The 20,317-nt window shown below is 41.4% G+C and overlaps 2 protein-coding genes across 2 annotated transcripts in view; one reads left to right on the top strand and one right to left on the bottom strand.

Annotated features, from left to right (window-relative positions):
• The window catches only part of LOC149925927 (uncharacterized), a 350,903-nt gene that overhangs the window by 254,635 nt on the left and 75,951 nt on the right, over positions 1–20,317 (top strand). The gene's annotated exons all lie outside the window — the stretch shown is intronic.
• On the bottom strand, positions 15,894–16,763 carry LOC149925933 (transmembrane protein 53-B-like). The gene has a single exon (XM_090161825.1). It carries the CDS (start codon positions 16,761–16,763, stop codon positions 15,894–15,896), a length of 870 nt encoding a protein of 289 aa, XP_090017951.1.

Raw genomic sequence — 20,317 nt, 5'->3', positions numbered from 1 at the left:
CACATTTAACAATCGCCCGAAGCAAATATTCGGAAACGGGGCGTCCTTGTGCGAAGTACATTAATTAGTCCATGGAAGGACTAGTACGAGTTGGTATTTGCCCTTGCCCTTCTGGTCGCGTGTTTTTTAAACTGTCGCTACAAAAAATAGCTCTAAAATTTATACGAACGCGGGCGTACGCCACCGCCGCCGGTATATTTTGGGTCAAACGCCGCCGCCGACCCATATCAGATCGGCGCAGGCCTCTACCGGTGGGGCCCTAGGCAGATTTTGGTGGGGCCTATGTAAGGAAAGCGTAAAAACTCAAAACTCGCGTGTCTCGAAACTGAGCTGATGTCACGAGAATAATGATTGTTCCAATAATAAAGCGACAAGCCTGATATGTTTTTCTCTTAAACCGAATCAGTGGAAAAGCCATTGATTGCATCAGTGGTGGGGGCCTTCTGTTGGGGGGGGGGGGGCATAGGCCTGTGCCTAGTAGGCCTATCCTCCTATAACTGAAGAATTTCGGTTAATTTCTTCCCGTAACAATTTTAATTTTAGGAGAGCGTTTGATTTTAGCGAATCGGACTGAAACAATCCACTAAACTATCGTTTGATCGAATTGGTGAAATAACTAGTGAAACCATAGTCTTATCTGGCAGCCATTACAAGGGCTTGTCGAACTCGAAAACGTGTACGAATACATCATTAACGACAGAAATACAAGTTTAAAAATACAAATTACTTTTTAAGAAAACCTTTTATTTTTATCTTCTTAACATTTAGTTTTGAAACTTTTAATTCTTAATTTTAACATTCCACATAGTTTTAACAGTTTCTTAACAATAACTACGAAAATCTGTTCGATGATAATTTTTGCTAATTGTAATGCTTATTGTTGTTATAGTACTTATACTTATACTTATACCGAGTTAAAAATTGAATGTGTGAAAACTGTCTGCTCATTCAAAATTATATTTCTATAACAGCTGAAAGTTTCAGCCTTAAAACATTTAAAACCAAATGTCGTCTGCTATTTCTTTACACATTTAGTTGACTGGTATTAAGACAGATGGCGCTGTATATCCTAAGCTTTAAACCAAAGATAATCTAGACTAAATACTATTTGTAAAGTAATGCCGCCCTTTATTAAACCTAGGAGAAACAAACACAAGGAGAACGCTAACGAAGTGTTGTGTACAAGTTACATTGGACGAGCCTTTACACTGAGCATTTTACGGAAAGGGGAAGACAATTTCGGAATTTTCCCCTTCCGACGGCAGCAGGCGCTAAAGCGTCTAGCCAATGAAAAATGTACGCAAGAAAATGCACGACTTTTGACGGGTTCCGTTCTCCTTGTGTGGGGTGCTGCGTTTGTTGCTCCTAAATTAAAATAAAAAAAAAATTTAAGTTTAAAATGTTTTTCCCCGTGTCACGAGCTTAAGTTTTTTAGTACTTTATGGGCACGCGCGTTTCGCACGTGGACTTCGAATTCCAAAATCTTGATCGACTCCAGCGCGTGCTTCCTATCTTTTGTAACTATAGCTAGTGACGTAGAAAAACCATTTACAGGTGACCCCCCGTATTTTATAGAAACACCTATTTGATAAACGTATCTTTTTTCAAAAATTACGATTTATTTCCGGTATCGCCATCTATCAAATTTATTTTATCGAAGCGTAAAATAATATCTTTAATAATTGTAACGCATAATAGTTCTTTTTATAAACTAACGTGGCCTTCTTGTTGAAATGGTACTCTTACGTCATAGTCTCTTACTTTCACAAGCCTACTAGCGCGCGCTACAGTCGCGAGGAATATAGGTTTTTTACATAGATATAGGGAACGTATATAAAGGTCTAGATAAAATATTTCAAAGGGAGTGAATACGGAGGTGACAGCTAGCAGAAACGCGTAATTTCTGCAGGCTATCCTTATAAGGCGCTATCTATCGGTAAGAAAGCTCGTGCTATCGTCGCGAGAGCCATCGTCTCCTGCTTAAAAATTATACTAAAAGTCACCAACAGATGGTGTCTAAAGACTACGGCCTGCGGAAAGGTCAAGCACTGAGTACTAAAATGCTAAGAGAGCTCGCGCTCTTGGTCACGTGCCTTCCTCGGTGTCTGCTAGGTGTCAATTCCGTATTTTATGTTAGGCTTAGACGCCCCGAAATTTATCTAGACCTTTATATACATTTCTTATATCTATGGTTTTTTAGCAACATTTTAAAAAGTTGGACATGACCACTTTTTATTTTATAAAATCAACTATTCCGGCTCGCTCTCATAATGACGACGAGTTCAAACTGAACTTCACCAAATAATTACTGATACACTGAAGTGATGTAGAATTGACGTCATTCCTACAAAGGTAATCACCTGTTGCCACTAACCTCTACGCAATATTTGATAACTATAATTATGTTCTAAAAGTGTATGGAGTGTAGTCGAATTGACATCATACCGAAAAATAAGTGAGATTTAAAGGCCAAAGAGGTTAACGGTATAATAGTTAGTGTAGGGAGCTGTTGACTCGCGTGGCATACAGGGCTTGACACCACCCTCCTACGCGTTGTAACTTGGTCACCTGAATAAAATGGCTTTAAAAGTCGCTTGATGACTTAGGCCTATATGGTGGTGCCTTGGGTATAGCGCCCTCGCAGACCCCGCGGCGCGGGGGGGCGAGAACTAGGGGGCCCCCAAACGTTTATGATTGAAATTGGTGCTTTTTAAAAGGTCCCCGAGTCGTTTTTCGCGGGGGGGCCCCGGAGTTCCTAGTTACGCTACTGGCTAATATGCTAAATCCATGCATTCCTTGTCGGGAAAATGGCCGAGGAAAGTGAAGAATTCGAGGTTACCGACAAATCGGATCCTTTATTCAAAATTGCAGAGTAATTATTCAAAATAGATATAATTATACAACTTAGATAAATATTCTGTCGGGGTATAATGATTTGGAATTTTTTTAGAGAAACTGTATACAGGGACCAGTGTGTGAGGCCTTAGATGGATCCGAAACCAAATGTCGCGCTTGGTGCTTTTACGGCAGCGCCGCCTGTAGCGCCGTAGTGTCAAGTATTGGAAATATTTCTATCCAAATACTAAACACGTGCCCAATATTAGCGGGCGACGTTAGGCCTAGCGTTCATAGCTCGTCACTGTCGCAGGGGCGTAGGAACCAGGGGGGGCAAGGGGGGCAATGCCCCTCCCTAGAACTTGGCTGGGAGGGGCAACTAATGTTATTGCCCCCTCCAACTTTTCGGTCAGTTGAAATCTTCAAAAGGCTCAAATTCTCATTTTAAAAGCATAAAAAATTTATAGAACCTCAACTGTGTTTAAATTTCAGTCTTTTCCCGCCAATTTACATAGTAGTAAAATGTACACGTGCATTCGTAGAAGCTACACTCCATTAAAAATTCCAAACCATTCTCCAGACCCCTTTTGGTTTCTCTTTGCCCCCTCCAACTTCTAGAACGTTCCTACGCCCCTGCACTGTCGTCACGGTTCTGGTCACGGTTTATATATTTCCACAGGTTAGACTATTTGTACCTTCATACGTTCTAGCGTTTTGAGCCTCTTAAGCTCTTCTGACAGCCAGGCAACCCTGTTTTCGACTATGCTACTGGTACGCCCTCTAATGTATATAAACAGTACTAATTTATTTATTATTAATTAAATTTTTATAAATACACTAATGAGCTACCGTATTTATAATTTGATAATATGTATTATAAAAATTATTAATTATCTACGATACATTTAAATTTAAAATATAGGTGGCGCTCAATTTTTAATTATAAATATTATTTTAACAATTTAGTGGATTATAGTTCAGAAACTTTACACAAGCCGGCGCTGTAGGCGCGAAGTAGAATTTTTAAAATTTTCTAAACGCGGGAGTAGTTCATAAGTCTAACCTGTGTAAATATATAAACCGTGCTGTCGTCAAAACTTACACCGTTATTTCCATTTTGACTAGGCATTTTTAAATTCATGATCTATTTATACTTTCACAGAAACTATATATGCAAAAACATTAAAGCGAACTTCTTATTTCAATTAATTAAATTACTATTGAATAATCTAAAGCCTATTAATATTCCAAAAGCCTCCCTTCTATTAAAAACAGCAGAGCAGACGACGGAATGCGGTAAATCTGACATTTTTACGCGCGTGTTTTGTATTTTTATAGAAATATTTCGCGATTATCTCGGTAGGAGCGCTGACGGGCGATACAATTTGTGGAACAGGGTATTTTGCTTACTATTCGAGTTCAGTAATTAAACGTTCAAGGTGAAGCTAACGGCAGAGAACTACCGCGTCAAAGGCCTAATGTTTCAACCTCCATAATTGAAACGTTTTGTTAGTCCATGCTATAATGTTTTCGTGCGGTATAAAATCTCTCTGCAGGCCCGGACTAGCTCCTTTGGGGGCAGGGGCTTCTTTACCGGCTGAGGTGGGCTGCTCTGAGCTCCAATGAGCGCGACAGCTATTTTTGAGCGCGAGCTGCACATTCCTGCAAAAAAGAGAAGAGAGCGAGTGCGAGGTTTTTCTTTTGGCTTTGTGTCCGACTCCAGGGGGGCGATTCTGTAAGAAATCGAATGGGAATTCGATCTCGATACTCTATACCATGTCGAGATCGACTTCGACCATTTGCATTGATTTATGCTTATTCGAAATCTTTACCGAATACCATTCGTCGAGATCTCGAAGTTCGAAATCTAGTTTTCGATCGAAAATTGGATTTCGAATATTTACAGAATAGGCCCCCTGAGAGAGAGAGACTTGCAGACAGTCCAGAATTCAGGTTGGCAAAACCATAGAAATCGGATAACAAACTAGAACGATTTTTGAAATTTTGTCGCGGGTTCCGATTAGACCTTTAAAAAACCCTGCCTTTGGCCCATGCTTTTCGTTTGGCTGGCAACGAAAGTTACGCCATCTGTGCCAAACTGGTGAACTAACACTCTATTTCACCTAAATTTAAATGGCCGACTTTAGCTCGACGCTAACGCGGTTTTTTTTACATCTTTAAAGTAACTTATGTTTAATTAAAGTAATCAAATCGTGTAAGAGTACATACTCAAAAGAAAACATATCTTTTCACAGGTTAGTGTTATAAATAGTTGTTTTACGAGCAATGGTTATGGGGAAAACCGGTGCACAGTAATGGTTTATCGCGAATATCTACGTTAGTACTGTATGTACGGCTATAACCCCAAGTATGAACATTAGGGTCCGGCTATTTCCTACAAAAAATGTTCTATGAACATTTTACATACGAGCAATCGTTGTGTCGTAATCGCGGTTTTAACGTTGTACCCGAAACGCGTCTTACAATTTTGCCCCTTCGTTGTCACCGTTGACTTAAAACGCATCCGCCGCTCTTCATGTAACCGCGTTTAAAATTTACCACCCAGCTAACTCTTGTTATTTTTGCAATAAATCGCTTGAAAATGAAGCTATTGTGAAGGTTGTGTGAGACAAAATGATGGGAAAGTCGGAATAATGGGTCACTTCAATTTAAGTTCATATTGACTGCCGTAAGGAATAAATCCAAAAGACCAGTATCAATGCTTTGAAAAGAAAACACGACACCGATGAGACTGTTCGACATAACTATGAGGGAAAAATAAAAACTTCGTTAGATTTGCATATTTAATGAAAAATGATATATGTTTACAATTTAAAGTTTTTATTTTTCCCTCATAATTACTAACGCATATTGAACTTGCAAACTCGCTAAGCCTTATAACTGTTCGACATGTAGAACGCCAGCGAATCAACCTACCAAATGATATAAGAACTTGATATAAGAAATATTCAACATACAAATTTTCCCGTTTATATGAACTTAAATGTAATATAAAATCGTCTTGAAAAACCGTTTATTGCTTTATAACATTCAAAAATAATATTAAAATTATTAACATTAATAATATAATAAGTTTGCGTTGTCAACGCGCGTATTTTGAAACGGAAAAACCCGATTACTATTGTTAAATCTTGGATTAATAATATGATATTTTTAATACGAAACAAATAACGAAATACGTGGAATTTTTGGCGTTAAATAAGCTTAGAACGTTTTTCGTTATTTGTTTCTTATTACAAGGAGCGTTCGCCATCATTTAACCAAGATTTAACGATAGTAATCGGGTTTTTCCGTTTCAAAATACGCAGTAAATTAAACCGAGGCTTAAGACTGGGCAAGATTCCGCGCCTTTAAATTTTCGTCTACTTTAAAGATACATTCTGAACGAACCAATGGATGAAAAGTTATGAAACTAGCTTTTAAATAAACCTTGAAACTTATTTCAAGTCATATTTATAATTCAAGGATGACAAATTTGCGAAAAGTATTAATATCGTTCCGAATTACAATCTACTTTCTAAAATCTGATTTTTCTTTCTAATACGCGCGTTGACAACACAAACTTTACCTAGACGAGCAGATGCTCGGTTATCTACATGGTGCGGGAAAAATATTATTTTTCAATGTTATAAAGCGATAAACGATTTTATATTACATTTAAGTTCATATAAACGGGAAAAATTGTCAGTGGAATATTTCTTATATCATTTGGTAGGTTAATTAACGTTTAATTATTAACAACTTTACATTAATTTCAATGGGGTGGGGGAAACCTTTAAACCAAGTTACGCGCGAGCGCGCCTCTTTAGGCAGCGCAGATGGCGTTACTGTCGTTTTAGCCAAGAATCTAATCGGTACCTTGTCAGCCGTTCGATTAAGCGTTCTAGTTTGTTATCCGATTTCTATGGGCAAAACTTGGCACTTGGCACGTGACTGTTGGCGGTTGAAGTTACAAATTAAATCTAATCGAAACGTAAAATAATGTTAATAATTAATATTGCATGTTTATGTATTAATATGCCTTTAAATTCATAATTCTTTAATTTTAATTGTATACCATTTCAATAGATTGTCCTTTGTCAATGTCATTGTCAAGTGTCAATTAGAGTGTCATCAGAATTCACAATGGACGCGCTCTGAGCTTCAAAGAGTGCGAGAGTTATTTTTGAGCGCGAGCTCCACTCTCGGGCAAAAAAAGAAGAGCGCGAGCGCGAGCTCCACTCTCCGGCAAAAAACAAAGAGAAGAGCGCGAGTGTGAGCTCCACTCTTGGGCAATAAAAAGAGAAGAGTGCGAGTGCGAGCTCCACTCTTGGGCAAAAAAAGAGAAGAGTGCGAGTGCGAGCTCCACTCTTGGGCAAAAAAAAGAGAAGAGTGCGAGTGTGAGCTAAACTCTTGGGCAATAAAAAGAGAAGAGTGCGAGTGCGAGCTCCACTCTTGGGCAAAAAAAGAGAAGAGTGCGAGTGCGAGCTCCACTCTTGGGCAAAAAAAGAGAAGAGTGCGAGTGCGAGCTCCACTCTTGGGCAAAAAAAGAGAAGAGTGCGAGTGCGAGCTCCACTCTTGGGCAAAAAAAAGAGAAGAGTGCGAGTGTGAGCTCCACTCTTGGGCAATAAAAAGAGAAGAGTGCGAGTGCGAGCTCCACTCTTGGGCAAAAAAAGAGAAGAGTGCGAGTGCGAGCTCCACTCTTGGGCAAAAAAAAGAGAAGAGTGCGAGTGTGAGCTCCACTCTTGGGCAATAAAAAGAGAAGAGTGCGAGTGCGAGCTCCACTCTTGGGCAAAAAAAGAGAAGAGTGCGAGTGCGAGCTCCACTCTTGGGCAAAAAAAAGAGAAGAGTGCGAGTGTGAGCTCCACTCTTGGGCAATAAAAAGAGAAGAGTGCGAGTGCGAGCTCCACTCTTGGGCAAAAAAAGAGAAGAGTGCGAGTGTGAGCTCCACTCTTGGGCAAAAAAAGAGAAGAGCGCGAGCGCGAGCTCCACTCTCCGGCAAAAAACAAAGAGAAGAGCGCGAGTGTGAGCTCCACTCTTGGGCAATAAAAAGAGAAGAGTGCGAGTGCGAGCTCCACTCTTGGGCAAAAAAAAGAGAAGAGTGCGAGTGCGAGCTCCACTCTTGGGCAAAAAAAAGAGAAGAGTGCGAGTGCGAGCTCCACTCTTGGGCAAAAAAAGAGAAGAGCGCGAGCGCGAGCTCCACTCTCCGGCAAAAAACAAAGAGAAGAGCGCGAGTGTGAGCTCCACTCTTGGGCAATAAAAAGAGAAGAGTGCGAGTGCGAGCTCCACTCTTGGGCAAAAAAAGAGAAGAGTGCGAGTGCGAGCTCCACTCTTGGGCAAAAAAAAGAGAAGAGTGCGAGTGCGAGCTCCACTCTTGGGCAAAAAAAGAGAAGAGCGCGAGCGCGAGCTCTACTCTCCGGCAAAAAACAAAGAGAAGAGCGCGAGTGTGAGCTCCACTCTTGGGCAAAAAAAGAGAAGAGCGCGAGCGCGAGCTCCACTCTTGGGCAATAAAAAGAGAAGAGTGCGAGTGCGAGCTCCACTCTTGGGCAATAAAAAGAGAAGAGTGCGAGTGCGAGCTCCACTCTTGGGCAAAAAAAGAGAAGAGCGCGAGTGTGAGCTCCACTCTTGGGCAATAAAAAGAGAAGAGTGCGAGTGCGAGCTCCACTCTTGGGCAAAAAAAAGAGAAGAGTGCGAGTGCGAGCTCCACTCTTGGGCAAAAAAAAGAGAAGAGTGCGAGTGCGAGCTCCACTCTTGGGCAAAAAAAGAGAAGAGCGCGAGCGCGAGCTCCACTCTCCGGCAAAAAACAAAGAGAAGAGCGCGAGTGTGAGCTCCACTCTTGGGCAATAAAAAGAGAAGAGTGCGAGTGCGAGCTCCACTCTTGGGCAAAAAAAGAGAAGAGTGCGAGTGCGAGCTCCACTCTTGGGCAAAAAAAAGAGAAGAGTGCGAGTGTGAGCTCCACTCTTGGGCAATAAAAAGAGAAGAGTGCGAGTGCGAGCTCCACTCTTGGGCAAAAAAAGAGAAGAGTGCGAGTGCGAGCTCCACTCTTGGGCAAAAAAAGAGAAGAGTGCGAGTGCGAGCTCCACTCTTGGGCAAAAAAAAGAGAAGAGCGCGAGTGTGAGCTCCACTTTCGGGCAAAAAAAAAGAGAAGAGTGCGATTGCGAGCTCCACTCTTGGGCAAAAAAAAAGAGAAGAGCGCGAGTGTGAGCTCCACTTTCGGGCAATAAAAAGAGAAGAGTGCGGATGCGAGCTCCACTCTTGGGCAAAAAAAGAGAAGAGTGCGAGTGTGAGCTCCACTCTTGGGCAAAAAAAGAGAAGAGCGCGAGCGCGAGCTCCACTCTCCGGCAAAAAACAAAGAGAAGAGCGCGAGTGTGAGCTCCACTCTTGGGCAATAAAAAGAGAAGAGTGCGAGTGCGAGCTCCACTCTTGGGCAAAAAAAAGAGAAGAGTGCGAGTGCGAGCTCCACTCTTGGGCAAAAAAAAGAGAAGAGTGCGAGTGCGAGCTCCACTCTTGGGCAAAAAAAGAGAAGAGCGCGAGCGCGAGCTCCACTCTCCGGCAAAAAACAAAGAGAAGAGCGCGAGTGTGAGCTCCACTCTTGGGCAATAAAAAGAGAAGAGTGCGAGTGCGAGCTCCACTCTTGGGCAAAAAAAGAGAAGAGTGCGAGTGCGAGCTCCACTCTTGGGCAAAAAAAAGAGAAGAGTGCGAGTGCGAGCTCCACTCTTGGGCAAAAAAAGAGAAGAGCGCGAGCGCGAGCTCTACTCTCCGGCAAAAAACAAAGAGAAGAGCGCGAGTGTGAGCTCCACTCTTGGGCAATAAAAAGAGAAGAGTGCGAGTGCGAGCTCCACTCTTGGGCAAAAAAAGAGAAGAGTGCGAGTGCGAGCTCCACTCTTGGGCAAAAAAAAGAGAAGAGTGCGAGTGTGAGCTCCACTCTTGGGCAATAAAAAGAGAAGAGTGCGAGTGCGAGCTCCACTCTTGGGCAAAAAAAGAGAAGAGTGCGAGTGCGAGCTCCACTCTTGGGCAAAAAAAGAGAAGAGTGCGAGTGCGAGCTCCACTCTTGGGCAAAAAAAAGAGAAGAGCGCGAGTGTGAGCTCCACTTTCGGGCAAAAAAAAAAGAGAAGAGTGCGATTGCGAGCTCCACTCTTGGGCAAAAAAAAAGAGAAGAGCGCGAGTGTGAGCTCCACTTTCGGGCAAAAAAAAGAGAAGAGTGCGATTGCGAGCTCCACTCTTGGGCAAAAAAAAAGAGAAGAGTGCGAGTGCGAGCTCCACTCTTGGGCAAAAAAAGACAAGAGTGCGAGTGCGAGCTCCACTCTTGGGCAATAAAAAGAGAAGAGTGCGAGTGCGAGCTCCACTCTTGGGCAAAAAAAGAGAAGAGTGCGAGTGCGAGCTCCACTCTTGGGCAATAAAAAGAGAAGAGTGCGAGTGCGAGCTCCACTCTTGGGCCAAAAAAAAGAGAAGAGTGCGAGTGCGAGCTCCACTCTTGGGCAAAAAAAGAGAAGAGTGCGAGTGCGAGCTCCACTCTTGGGCAAAAAAAAGAGAAGAGTGCGAGTGCGAGCTCCACTCTTGGGCAAAAAAAAGAGAAGAGTGCGAGTGCGAGCTCCACTCTTGGGCAATAAAAAGAGAAGAGTGCGAGTGCGAGCTCCACTCTTGGGCAAAAAAAGGGGAGAGCGCGAGTGCGAGCTCCACTCTTGGGCAAAAAAAGAGGAGAGCGCGAGTGCGAGCTCCACTCTTGGGCAAAAAAAAGAGAACAGCTCAATATTAAAGGGCTCGGTGTGGGGCTATGGAATAAAAATATTATTATAATTTATTGTAAGCAATTTTGGGCCCCCTTTGAGCCGGGGGCCTCGGTGATCGCCGAACAGCCGAACTGACCAGTCCGGGCCTGTCTTTCTGATAAAATCTTCATTGAAAAACCAACTTACGACTTGTAGTTCCAAATAAAGCGCCCCTCGCTCTACATGGCCACTTGTGTTTCGTCTCTGTTGTAAAATTTTGCTATTTAGAGCAGGTATCGCCATCTATCCCATCTTTTTGGTACCAAATTATTGATAGCTATGTGCGGAGTGGCTTAGAATTGACGTCTTTCCCCCACAAGGATAAGCGTCTCCACCGAGAGAAATGCGCAACTAAAAACAAATGGTAGACAGTGTATTATCAAGGAAGATCTTCCTTGGTTACGGCTCCTTGTACAGACGCACTCACTACGAAGAAGTTGTAAACAAGTACAATACAGGGGAGTAGGAACATTCTGGAAGTTGTAGGGGCAAAGAGAACCGAAAAGGGGTCTGGAGAATGGTTTTGAATGTTTAATGGTGTGTAGCTTCTCCGAATGCATGTGTACATTTTACTACTATGTAAATTGGCGGGAAAAGAGCCTTTTGAAGATTTCAACTGACCAAAACGTTACAGGGGGCAATAACATTAGTTGCCAATCCCAGCAAAATTCTAGGGACGGGCATTGCCCCCCTTAACATAACTAACGTGCGGTGCACTAAAAAGCATTTAACACAGTTTGTAGAGGGGGGGAGGTCAGAAAAACAGGAGAAGGTAAATTGGGGTCTATAGCTAAAAGCCGTCACTCTAGGCGCGCAAATTCTTTCTTTCCAAGGTCGAAGATCAAATATTTGGAGATAGTTGGCGCTTGAATTCTGAATCTTGAAATGGTAGGAAATTCAAATTTCATAACTGAAATCGACAAAATGGCCTAAAATACGCAAATGACCAACTTCTTTGGCTCCGATTTATAAAATCATAATTGGGTTAAAGGAAACACTTGTTGTGTACCGTACAAGTGAACAGTTTCGAGTATTTCAACAAGCACTATATAAACAGTAACTTGCAGGTCCTGGGACTACTGGCTCTCGGAAATATTACTTCTTCAAAATTTTCTTGAAGACGTTTTATTGAAACGCCTATTGAATAGTCTTAGTCAGGGCTGTAGAAGAGATCTTAGTCGATATCTACGCCGCAAAATTTTCGTTTTGAAAACGAAAACATTTGAGAGAGTTGGCTGTTTTCGGTCTATCGAAATCTGGCAGCCTTGCCTGCCTTTCGGCCTGTATCAGTGTATCTCCATACCGAAAATGGCCGGCGATTACGCCGCTGCAAATATTTTACTAAACTGATCGGCGGCGTTTTTGACCGTTATTTTGAATTATCGACTAAGACTATTGGAAAAATGACAGCATCTGTATGGCGGCATCTGTTAGCACGAGATTATACACGGTATTAGGCTTATCCTCTCTAAAACGCGTCTAAAATAATAATAATCAGCTAAGCCATGGACCAAGAATCTAAGGGGACTCACTGTTCAGGCTTTAAAAAGCACGCGTGAATACTGGGAATAGGAAAATCACTGTTCATTTTAGTTCAATGTGGACAAACTTCGCGTCGCTGAAGTCGATTTCCGATGTAGTTTCGTAGAGAAGCTGGAGCGTTCACCATAGAGATAGAAATGAAATAGAGGCACTATTGTATCTGGCGAAGTTGACCGCGAGTGCCGACCCCCTTTTCGCCAATGTAGGAAGCCATGAGATGGGCAGATTACGTGGCGCCATCGACGGGCGGTGAAATGAAATACATTATGCCTTTTGGAAAATCAACTGTCATTTGATGTAAACAAAGGAAGGATAGATGGCGTTGCAAACATGCGTGGGGTGGGGATGAATTTCCCCGGTCAAAAACAGGGGTGCCTTAACGCGGTAATCTTCCCTCTATTTATTTTCTATCTCTATGGCGTTCACGTTAAATTTTGACAAAATGGCGCCGTTGTTGTCGGTTAAAAGGATGAGGCTTAGTAAGTTTTAGACCTTTTATTTTTGAAATTGGTTCTTTAAAAGTTTAAATAATGGTAATTAACCAATGTGTTAAGAAAAATAACCCGTAAGCCGCAAAGGGCCGAGGTTTTTTTTAAATCAAATTCACATGAATCCATTGATTTGTAGGGACTACAGGCCCGTACATGGGGGGGGGGGGCGCCAGGGGATGCTCAGCGCCCCCAAATGAGTACTTGAGCATCCCCAATTTACTAATTTCATAGGTGTGGAGATAAAAATGACTGAAAGGCATTGGAACCCCCAAAAATAATTTGAGCGCCCCCGCGTTTTGGCGGCTGTGTACGGGCCTGACTACAGCGCTTTCCTAAACAGCATTTGTTTAATCAGCATTTACCAAAACAGCGTTTTCAAATCAGCGTTTTGTCAAAATAGCGCTTTGTCATAACAGCGTTTCTTTTTACAGCGTTTCCCAAAACAACAAATTGTTCAAAAGGCGCTTTGTCATAACAGCGTTTCTTTATACAGCGTTTCCCAAAACAAAAAATTGTTCAAACGGCGCTTTGTCATAACAGCGTTTCTTTATACAGCGTTTCCCAAAACAACAAATTGTTCAAACGGCGCTTTGTCATAACAGCGTTTCTTTATACAGCGTTTCCCAAAACAACAAATTGTTCAAACGGCGCTTTGTCATAGCGGCGGTTCTCAAAACCGTATTTTGTCGAAACAGCGTTTCCCAAAACGGCGCTGCTTTCTAAGGCACTAATAATATAGGCCTATTGTAATACATATTTTTCTGGAATTTCGGCAAATTTCATTACCTAATGGTTTCTGCCGATAGTTAGTATTGCAAACTTACCTAACCTAACCTAACCTAACCTAACTCCTGAAGTTCATATGTATGTTATACATTTTCCATCGTCAATTCATATAAATTTTAAGAAACCGCTGTCTTGACCAAAACCGTTGTTTAAAATTCGCTAATTTGAGAAACCCTATAATGGAGGTATTTGTATTAATTACGGAAAACTCATGAGGCGATTTGCATTTAATTAAAATTTATTTAACAAAATGAAAATTAAAAACAAACATTTTAAAAACGTGATGTTTGAATCAATGTCCGACACTACGTTTCGGGTCCTACGGGCTATTATACCGCCTTGGATGAACCACAAATTAGATTTCAAGGGGAATTGTTACCAAAACCAAAGTTTACGAGGTTTTTTTACAGAATGGTAGAAAATATATTAATGATTGTGTCGCTGAAATTTTATAGTTATTGGAAAGGTATTTAAAAAGTTACGCTACTTTTTCCGCAACCTACATCAAACGGCTCCAAAAATTTCATAAATCGCGGTTGAACCTACGTGCAGCGCCAAAAGAATGAAGCGGCAAAAATTTGAGAAAGGGTGGCGTGTAAAGCATTTTTAAAACACGATAAACTACAATCTACGAATATAACTCGGTTAAAAAGCCAAGGAGAATGTCGTAGCAGACGACAGTTCCGACCGAAAAACGATAAAACCGGGGGAAATAATATTTAATCCACGAGATGGCGCTGCAAGTAGGTTCAACCAAGCGGTACTGAGATTCTCGAGTCGGGGGGGATAAAACACGAAATTAGGTTGCTAATAATAAATCAAATACTGGAAATATTAACATGAAATATTTTGTATAACCATTTTCGGACGTCGTCTATCCATTTAAATGGTTTTTAACCAATTTTAGGGTGGTGACAATTCCCCTTTAAAACGCGAAAGATAGCGAACCTAATGTGAAATGTAGGTATAAAAATCACCTATTACCAGAAGTTTATAATATAGTTCATATGAGAGAAGTATCCGCTTAAGGCCATTAAAATTAAACATGTATCTTCGCATACTCGACATGTATTCCGTTGGTACAATTTATCGTGGCTCAAAATGGAGTAACGGTGCTATAGCTTCACCGAGGTATAGCGCCTATGATCTAAAACGTCTGCTACAGACAAATTAAAACGCCATAAGAACGATGCTAAAATTATATTAAAATGCAATAGGTTAAACTATAAAGTCCAAGACAGGCTTGGAAATAAGGTTTATTTCTAAACTGGTCTATTTGGCCAGTGACTCCCAACTCTAAATTATTTAAGTGCTCACGTAGACCAGTTGGTTAATAATACGGTAGATAATTTTGAATTAATAAACTGGACACTGGACCAGTGATCCCCTAGCTTTTGAATAAAAAAACTGGTCCGAGCAATTAATAAACTGGTCTTTGACCCAGTGACCACCGCTTATTTCCAAGCATGATCCAAGAGGGCTGAAAAGATGGTAATCACGTGACTTTGTGGAGAACTGAAGCGCCATCTATCCTAAGAAATACGAACCATTATTAACTTTATTTTGCTAATGGCGGTTTATATTTTGATCGATTCATCTAAATTATCTAATTATTATTATTATTTAAAACATCTTGTAGTAGAAAGGTGGAAGTTAATTAGCTTTCTGTAGTATTTTTCTTTAAAGTCACACGACGGCCAACTATGAACACGAGTTACCGAATCAAAGTTGGCTGTGATATAGTAGACACGTGATTTTGTTTTCCCATTTTAACCAGTTGGTTAAGATCAAATTTACTTTATAGTATCATTATTTATAAAGACAAATTTACGAATAACGATGAGGAAAAACTAATAGCGTCTGCTTTAGCCGCTACCTATCTAAATTTCAATGGCGGATCAAAGGGGGCGTAGTTATAGTTTTCGATCACAAATTACTTCGGTGCGTAGGTATATTTACCTGTTGATAAAGCATATTTTCGCGAGGAAATAGTATTAGAAAACAATATATGACGCACTATAACCCGGCCACCTGAATTAATGGCTTCAAAAGTCGCTTGATGACTTAATCCTAAGGTGGTGCCGTGGGTATTAGCCTAGCTGATTATTATTATTATTACTATTTGTTCTTACTAAGCGATTTTTGAAAATTCTACGAAAACTCGCGTAGGTACATGCTTCAAGCGAATAATGTTATTATATTATAATATATTTTTTATTTACCTTTTTTAATTACAAAAAGAACTCAAAACAAAACACATGAATTCACCCCGTTGGACAACGATCGCGATTCGTTGGTTCAAATATTCCGTTAAACGCGGCTCTCCTGTTGCTTCGTGAATCCTCCGGCCTATGGCATGGTCGAAGGTCAAACTGTCACACCCCAAAATAACCGAGGGTTTCAAGGACCACAGCCATGAACAAATAACGAGACTCTAGGCCGGAGTATTTGTCGTTTCTTACTTCAGGTATTACAGTCTCGATAGGATTTCGGTGACGAAAATCTCTTTGCTTCGAATTTTGTCAATGACGACATGCAACGGCGAATATCCGTCCACGCGGCGAGCGCACATTTGCAGAAAGGAATCCACCTTGCAACGATATTCCTCCGGATGAAACTTCAAATGCGCCACGTGTTCCGAATCCTGCCAGCACAAGCTGTCCGTCTGGACGCCATTTTTGCGTCGCGCTGCCGCGAAGCTTCGAACTGCTCTATAATCCGTGATTTTGTCCGCTTTGGAGAAGAGAAACAGTTGAGGACCAAAATTACGTTGGTTCTTCAAGGCGTTGTAATGAAAATAGCGGTACGCTTCGGTCGGATGTCCCGTCAAACAGTCTCGAAGAAAATGAATCGCGTAAATGACACCGGCCAACGACACGAAAACGCACGTAATAGAATGCTTCGTGACGGCGGAACCAGGGAGAACCGACGACGAGAACTCTAGGACCCCTTTGGGGCTCGGCCATATGGGACAACTGTCGAAAATCGTCCCAGCCACTCGCGAAATGCCGTTTTCCATCTTCTCCAGCTGGCGGCAAATCAAAGTGTACATACTGATCCCCGCGCTAAAGCAGTGGAAGTAGATTGGACTCGAGCTTAGATCGTGATCTCGCAATAGTTGAAGTAGTCGAGACGCCTGCTGTTCCAGAATGGTCTCGGGGTCGTAGCTCGCGATCAGCCGCAAGGAAGGGTAATAAGGGACCACGGCGAATTGTCGGCTCTCGTAAATGGCACTGTACTTGTCCAACTGTCTTTTCTCGCTTCCGATCCATCCCAGCAGAAAGACGACATTGCATTTTCTCGTTTTCCAAGATGGAGGTAGCACTATCTCGCACTCCATAGATTCCCCAATTGGATTTCAATTTCGTCGTCACAACTTTCAGTTACTGGTACCTACCATAATAATATACGGGTGGCTTTTCGCGTTGACAACTGATTGAAACTGGTAACGACCAACAAAACGCTTATAATGCCAATTCAACGTGATTAAAGGTGTAGAAGTAAATCGACCTATAATATGTCATTTCCTTTTATTTTCAAGGTTCAAGGTGACTTTATCTGAATTAAGTAGCGCATTAATGATACGAGGAAACTATGCTCAGAAATTTAATTGTAATTCCTCAAAATACCAGTTTATAAGAGATAGTCCTTCCCGCAGGCGTTAATATTCACCCGAGGAAATCAATCTTCGAAAGACTTTTTAGACCTTCATTATTATATTACTTTAGATTTTACTAGACTCATAAGTAACATAATTAATAATAATAATAATCAGCTAGGCTAATAACCAAGGCACGTAAAGTGAACAATTTTCCGTTTGTTGTAAAATAAATCGTATCACTTTTGAACACCTTTTTTCGAGGTTGATGCGAGTCTTTCTTGGGGTAGGTTGTCTGTGTTAAATTTATTTATTAATTAAGAATATTATGAGATTTGTTTGAATTAAGTTATTAATTAGCCTAGCTGATTATTATTATTATTATTATTAATTAAGTCCTTGCAGAATTGCGGCAAGTCTTTTAATTAAATTGGTTATCCCCGAGTTCTTCAGTTTATCCTTTCCATAAACACTTGTCGAGGTTGAAGGGTTCCATCACAGACATGAGGGGTGGAAATGAGGGAAGTGAATTTGCACTACTTTATTTGGTGAACGTAGCCAAAAAAAGAAGTTAGTAAAGCGGTCGCTATGCCCAAGCACTTAAGACTACATGCGCCAAATTCCTACGGCGGATTTTTGGAAAAACATAAAAACAAAAAAAGGGCCGTTTTCTTTCCTACCCCTCATCCCTGTGGTGGACCCCTTTAACGGTTATAGTTTGTGTAGGGAGCAGTTGGATCGCGTGGCGTGAAGAGCTCGCCACCACCACGTTGTTTGAAAACGAAAACGCGACTCAACGAACCAAACACATAGGCACTAGACATCACTTTGTGAAAGAATCAAGAATTGTGTTCGTCTTCGAATATTGTCCTATCAAAATAATGCTTGTAGATTTGTTGACAAAACCCCTAGAGATACTAAAAACGAAAGAATTTTTTGTTTTCGTTGGACTCAAAGACACATTAACCTTGAGAGAGGGTGTTGGATGAGTGGTCCGTAACTTCAAGGAATCATGTACAGGCCCTGATTCCTTGATTCCGAAACGCAGGAATAAAAAAATCGTGTTCGAATCATGGAATCATAAGCGAATCAACTTTGAATCACGGAATCATAGTCGAATTAACTTCGAATCCTGGAATCACCTCTAGAATCAGGAATCATCCCCGAATTGTGGAATCACCTCTAGAATCAAGAATCATCCCCGAATTGTGGAATCACCTCTAGAATCAGGAATCATCCCCGAATTGTGGAATGACCTCTAGAATCAGGAATCATCCCCGAATTGTGGAATCACCTCTAGAATCAGGAATCATCCCCGAATTGTGGAATCATACCCAAATAATGGAATCATACCAAATCATGCTGGAATCATACCGAATCAGGCTGGAATCATACCTCAAATCTGGAATCATACCCAAATCATGGAATCATACCCAAATCATGGAATCATACACAATCATGCTGGAATCATACCTGGAATCTGGAATCATACCCAAATCATAAAATCATACCGACTCAGGCTGGAATCATACCGAATCAGGCTGGAATCATACCGAATCAGGCTGGAATCATACCGAATCAGGCTGGAATCATACCGAATCAGGCTGGAATCATACCGAATCAGGCTGGAATCATACCTGGAATCTGGAATCATACCCAAATCATGGAATCATACCAAATCATGCTGGAATCATACCAAATCATGCTGGAATCATACCAAATCATGCTGGAATCATACCGAATCAGGCTGGAATCATACCCAAATCATGGAATCATACTGAATCAGGCTGGAATCATACCTGGAATCTGAAATCATACCAAAATCATGCTAGAATCATACCGAATAAGGCTGGAATCATACCTGGAATCTGGAATCATACCGAATCATGATGGAATCATACCTGGAATCTGGAATCATAACCAAATCATGGATTCATACCGAATCAGGCTGGAATCATACCGAATCATGCTGGAATCATACCGAATCATGCTGGAATCATACCGAATCATGCTGGAATCATACCGAATAATGCTGGAATCATACCCAATCAGGCTGGAATCATACCTGGAATCTGGAATCATACCCAAATCCTGGAATCATACCGAATCAAGCTGGAATCATACCTGGAATCTGGAATCATACCCAAATCATGGAAACATACCCAAATCATGGAATCATACCCAAATCATGGAATTATACTGAATCATGCTGGAATCATACCTGGAATCTGGAATCATACCGAATCATGCTGGAATCATACCTGGAATCTGGAATCATACCTGGAATCTGGAATCATACCGAATCATGCTGGAATCATACCGAATCATGCTGGAATCATACCGAATCAGGCTGGAATCATACCGAATCAGGCTGGAATCATAACCGAATCAGGCTGGAATCATACCGAATCAGGCTGGAATCATAACCAAATCAGGGAATCATACCGAATCAGGCGGGAATCATACCGAATCAGGCTGGAATCATACCTGGAATCTGGAATCATACCGAATCAGGCGGGAATCATACCGAATCAGGCTGGAATCATACCTGGAATCTGGAATCATACCGAATCAGGCTGGAATCATACCTGGAATCTGGAATCATACCGAATCAGGCTGGAATCATACCTGGAATCTGGAATAATACCCAAATCATGGAATCATACCAAATCATGCTGGAATCATACCGAACCAGGCTGGAATCATACCTGGAATCTGGAATCGTACCAAAATCAGGGAATCATACCCAAATCATGCTGGAATCATACCGAATCATGCTGAAATCATACCGAATCATGCTGGAATCATGCTGGAATCATACCGAATCATGCTGGAATCATACCGAATTATGCTGGAATCATACCGAATCATGCTGGAATTATACCGAATCATGCTGGAATCATACCGAATCATGCTGGAATCATACCGAATCAGGCTGGAATCATACCGAATAAGGCTGGAATCATACCTGGAATCTGGAATCATACCCAAATCACGGAATTATACCGAATCATGCTGGAATCTTACCTGGAATCTGGAATCATACCGAATCATGCTGGAATCATACCGAATCATGCTGGAATCATACCGAATCCGCGTGGAATCACGGTATCACTTAATCAGTGCGAAATCATAGAATCAGAGTAGAATCGCGGAATCAACGTGGATATCACGGAATCCAGATGGAACAAGTATCATGCACGTCTCTGTCTGTTTACATTTGAAGGTTCGTCTGCTCAGAGAGCCGACTGCGATATAAAAAAAACTTTACCTGACACTACTAGCGGAGGTCAAGC

This window comes from Leiobunum rupestre, chromosome 10 (assembly GCF_980474605.1).
Source record: "Leiobunum rupestre chromosome 10, qqLeiRupe1.1.hap1, whole genome shotgun sequence".
In the NCBI taxonomy this organism is placed as follows: Eukaryota; Metazoa; Arthropoda; class Arachnida; order Opiliones; family Sclerosomatidae; genus Leiobunum; species Leiobunum rupestre.
Note: the sequence above shows the minus strand (reverse complement) of the source record. Positions and strands in the feature narration are given on the sequence as shown.

Excerpts from the sequence above, each read along its gene's own strand:
- LOC149925933 (XM_090161825.1), bottom strand. The coding sequence starts at position 16,763 with ATGGAGTGCGAGATAGTGCTACCTCCATCTTGGAAAACGAGAAAATGC.